This window comes from Penaeus japonicus, unplaced genomic scaffold, assembly GCF_977035675.1.
Source record: "Penaeus japonicus unplaced genomic scaffold, GWHDUDI00000001_assembly GWHDUDI00000036, whole genome shotgun sequence".
NCBI lineage: Eukaryota > Metazoa > Arthropoda > Malacostraca > Decapoda > Penaeidae > Penaeus > Penaeus japonicus.
The window spans coordinates 8,508,235-8,513,234 of record NW_028234438.1 but is presented as its reverse complement, the minus strand read 5'-3'; the positions used below and the strand labels follow the sequence as shown (position 1 = coordinate 8,513,234).

At 43.1% G+C, this 5,000-nt stretch overlaps 1 protein-coding gene across 1 annotated transcript in view; it reads left to right on the top strand.

Annotated features, from left to right (window-relative positions):
- Positions 1–5,000, top strand: part of LOC122245883 (uncharacterized) — a 9,816-nt gene that overhangs the window by 2,816 nt on the left and 2,000 nt on the right. The window contains exon 2 of the mRNA XM_043003994.2: positions 834–3,920. Within this exon, the coding sequence (XP_042859928.2) occupies positions 834–3,920 (3,087 nt within the window). The remainder of the gene's footprint in view (positions 1–833; positions 3,921–5,000) is intronic.

The following is a 5,000-nucleotide window of genomic DNA, read 5'->3' as shown; positions in this document are numbered from 1 at the left end:
TATATATATATATATATATATATATATATATATATATATGAGAAAGATGGTAGAATGCAGTAACGCATTTAATATATAAATACAAATTTTACATCCCTGACCGGGACTCGAACCCAAACTGTCAGATTAACAGACCCGGCCCTGAATCCAACAGACCACAAAGAGTTCTCTAACCAGATGCCTTACAACCACTATGGAGATCACCTATTTACTCATAGCAGAGCAGTGATAGCAGGGTTTTACAGACAATTCCCGTGGGCACTCGGCAGCATTGAATCAGAAATTCAAGTCCAAAATCAGGTTACCGAGGTTATATCTATGTGAGAAAGATGGTAGAATGCAGTAACGCTTTTAGCAAATAGGTAATTTCCATGACGGTTGTAAGGTATCTGGTTAGACAATTCTTTTAGTGGGTCGTGTGGTCTCTTGGATTCAAGGCCGGGTCTGCCAATCTGACGGTTCGGGTTCGAGTCTCGGTCAGGGAGGTAAAATTTGTATTTATATGTATATGTGTATATATATATATATATACATGTATATACATTTATATATATATATGTTAATATCGTTCAATTTGTTATAATAATGATCTAGATTACCAGTATTGTTATCTTTATTACCATCATCATCATTACCATTATTGTTATCTTTATCATTATGATTATTATTTATAGCATTATTGGTATCATAATCACCATCATTAGCATCATAATCATTAATGGTGATACCACAATCACTATCATCATCAATCACCATCAGTCACCATCAATATCAGCCTTATTCTGACTGGCACCTGCAACCCCAGTAACCGCAGCTTGCACTCCGCCCCACAGCTCAAGCTGAGTTTCTGCGGCGAGGGAATGGCCGTCGGGGCAGCCGTCGGCTTTGAAGAAATCAAAATCCTTATCGACAGCCTCCCGCCCACGACCTCCGTTTCTCCGCCCACCACCCTCACCACCGCCGATTCCTCCACCACTCCCCCCGATACCTCCTCCAACACTGAATCAAGCATGACATTTACTTCCACCTCTACTCCTTCTCCAACATTTAATCCCACCTCGACTTCTCCAACAACATCTACTTCTACATCTTCTCCAACACCTACTCCTTCTTCAACACCTACTCCTGATTCTACTCCTTCTTCAACACCTACTCCCACTTCTACTTCTTCTCCAACACCTACTCCCACTTCTACTTCTTCTCTAACACCTACTCCTTCTTCAACACCTACTCCTGATTCAACTCCTTCTTCAACACCTACTCCCACTTCTACTTCTTCTCCAACACCTACTCCTGATTCTACTCCTTCTTCAACACCTACTCCCACTTCTACTTCTTCTCCAACACCTACTCCCACTTCTACTTCTTCTCTAACACCTACTCCTTCTCCAACACCTACTCCCACTTCTACTTCTTCTCCAACACCTACTCCTTCTTCAACACCTACTCCTGATTCAACTCCTTCTTCAACACCTACTCCCACTTCTACTTCTTCTCCAACACCTACTCCTTCTTCAACTCCTTCTTCAACACCTACTCCCACTTCTACTTCTTCTCCAACACCTACTCCTGATTCTACTCCTTCTTCAACACCTACTCCCACTTCTAATTCTTCTCCAACACCTACTCCTTCTTCAACACCTACTCCCACTTCTACTTCTTCTCCAACACCTACTCCTTCTTCAACACCTACTCCCACTTCTACTTCTTCTCCAACACCTACTCCTTCTTCAACTCCTTCTTCAACACCTACTCCCACTTCTACTTCTTCTCCAACACCTACTCCTGATTCAACTCCTTCTTCAACACCTACTCCCACTTCTACTTCTTCTCCAACACCTACTCCTTCTTCAACACCTACTCCCACTTCTACTTCTTCTCCAACACCTACTCCTGATTCTACTCCTTCTCCAACACCTACTCCCACTTCTACTTCTTCTCCAACACCTACTCCTTCTTCAACTCCTTCTTCAACACCTACTCCCACTTCTACTTCTTCTCCAACACCTACTCCTGATTCTACTCCTTCTTCAACACCTACTCCCACTTCTACTTCTTCTCCAACACCTACTCCTTCTTCAACTCCTTCTTCAACACCTACTCCCACTTCTACTTCTTCTCCAACACCTACTCCCACTTCTACTCCTTCTTCAACACCTACTCCCACTTCTACTTCTTCTCCAACACCTACTCCTTCTTCAACACCTACTCCCACTTCTACTTCTTCTCCAACACCTACTCCCACTTCTACTCCTTCTCCAACACCTACTCCCAATTCTACTCCTTCTTCAACATCTACTCCTTCTCCAACACCTACTCCTTCTCCAACACCTACTCCTTCTTCAACTCCTTCTTCAACACCTACTCCCACTTCTACTTCTTCTCCAACACCTACTCCTTCTTCAACACCTACTCCTGATTCAACTCCTTCTTCAACACCTACTCCCACTTCTACTTCTTCTCCAACACCTACTCCTGATTCTACTCCTTCTTCAACACCTACTCCCACTTCTACTTCTTCTCCAACACCTACTCCCACTTCTACTCCTTCTTCAACACCTACTCCCACTTCTACTTCTTCTCCAACACCTACTCCTTCTTCAACACCTACTCCCACTTCTACTCCTTCTCCAACACCTACTCCCAATTCTACTCCTTCTTCAACATCTATTCCCACTTCTAATCCCTCTCCAACACCTACTCCCAATTCTACTCCTTCTCCAACACCTACTCCCACTTCTACTCCTTCTCCAACACCTACTCCCACTTCTACTCCTTCTTCAACATCTATTCCCACTTCTAATCCCTCTCCAACACCTACTCCCAATTCTACTCCTTCGCCAACACCTACTCCCATTTCTTCTTCTTCACCAACATCTACTCCCACTTCAACTCCTACTCCAACATTTACCTCCACTTCTACTCCTTCTTCAACGTTTACTCCCATTTCTACCTCTTCGCCATCATTTACTCCTAGTACTATTTCTCCAACCTTTACTCCTGGTTCTCCATCATCTACAGCAATAAGTCACAGTTCTACTTCGTCTCAAAGTTCTACATCTCCAACATTCACTATTAACTCTACTCCTTCTCCAACATTTACTGTGACTTCAACTTCTCCAACTAGTCTTTCGTCAGTAATTGTTTCTCGTTCAACTCCTTCTTCAACAATTGCTTCTAGTTCTACTCGTCCAACGGTGACTCCTAGTTCTAGTCCTTCCCCAGCATTTACTCCTAGTTCTACTTCCTCTCACACATTTATGTCTAGTTCTAGTTCTTTTTCTTCAACAAGTGCATTAACGTCTTCTTCAACAATTACGCCTACTTCTTCTCCCTCTTCTACTCCAAGATCTACTTCTTCCCCAACAGCCAAACCACCAATCACTTCTTCCTCAACATTTACTCCGAGCTTCACTTCTTCAACAACCACTTCTCGATCAACCATTTCGGCGTCAACCTCCTCGCCAGCCGCTCCAACTTCTTCCGCTTCCTCCGGGGTGTCTTCTACCCAAACTTCCCCCACAGCGGTTGTTTCGACTTCCGCGTCATCCACAGCAGCGACTTTTTCTTCCACTATTTCCACCACCCCTCCCTTTACATCTAGCTCTTCCACGGCAGCCCATTCTACCATTTATGCCACCACTTCCACATCCACGTCTTCCTCCACAGACACCACTTTCTCAAGACCGCCAGGCACCATCACAGGACCGCCCATAACACCATCTACCACTGACCTCCCTTCCACAACAACTTCCGATACAACCACTAGCCAAGGAGTCGGATCCTGTGGTGGGAGTTCTTGCGTCGGTATTTTAACGACGTCTGAGTTCATCGTTGTCATGGTGTCATGCTTCGTTGTCCTACCGTTGGTCGTGGTGCTGCCTGTGTTAGCCTACGTGAGACGACGCAGATGGCTCAAGGTTAGTCTAGTCGGCTCGGCTCTGCTGGCCGCGCAGCTGTTGTTGCCTCGCAGTTCATTTCGAGTTACTTGGTAACGCCCCTTTGCTTTACAAAAGGGCGTTACACACAAGTGTTTGATGTGCGCAAAGCCCCAGATATATGTAAAGTGAAGCTCATAAAGATGAAGATAATGCTGATGCTTATGGTGATATTAAGAAAAATTATACTAATAGTGATATTAATAATGATTATACTAATAGTAATAATAACCATAACAACATTAATGTTAATGGTAATGCGTAATAATGATGATGAAATGGTAATGATTCTACTAGTATTAATGACAATGATAATAACAATGATAATAATGATAACAATGATAACACTAATCCCCCTCCTCCCCCTCATCATCATAATATTAATGATGATAAAAGTAATAGTACTAATGGAAATCAAAATAATGATAATAATAACAATAATGACAATAATAGTATCAGTGATAATATAATGATGATACTAATAATGATAACTATGAATAGATAATGATAGAAAATATTGATAATTACTTGCGACGACAATCTGCGTTTACTAGACCGGCCCTTTCGTTGGGTCGGATCACTGCGACGAATTTTTCCTTTTGCTTTTATTGCGGAAATTTACGAGGGGACGACGATGCCTTTGTTCTCAGGACCCGCCCGTGGGGTTGCCAGGGTCCAGCAGATGGCAGTACAATGAACCAAATGATGACAGGGATAGAAACAATATGGATGATAATGAAACTATCATTAGTATTGCCATATATTATGATATTAATAAGAGTGATGGTATTGATGGTGACACCAATATCAACTATAATGATGATAATAACGGTAGCGATGATGCAATAGAGCATAGCTGCTGCCACACAGCAAGGGGGGGGGGCTCGGTCAAAGGGGATAAAAAACAGATGCAATGGACAACACTCCCTTGGTCTTTATAAATGCCCGGGTACGGTGCACAGTCCAGAGTCATCTTTGGGCTCATCTGTGGATGGACGAGTGCAACAGCAGCTGAATTGTCTGCAATGAATTTCGCTCACTGATTCACCATACCCATGATAA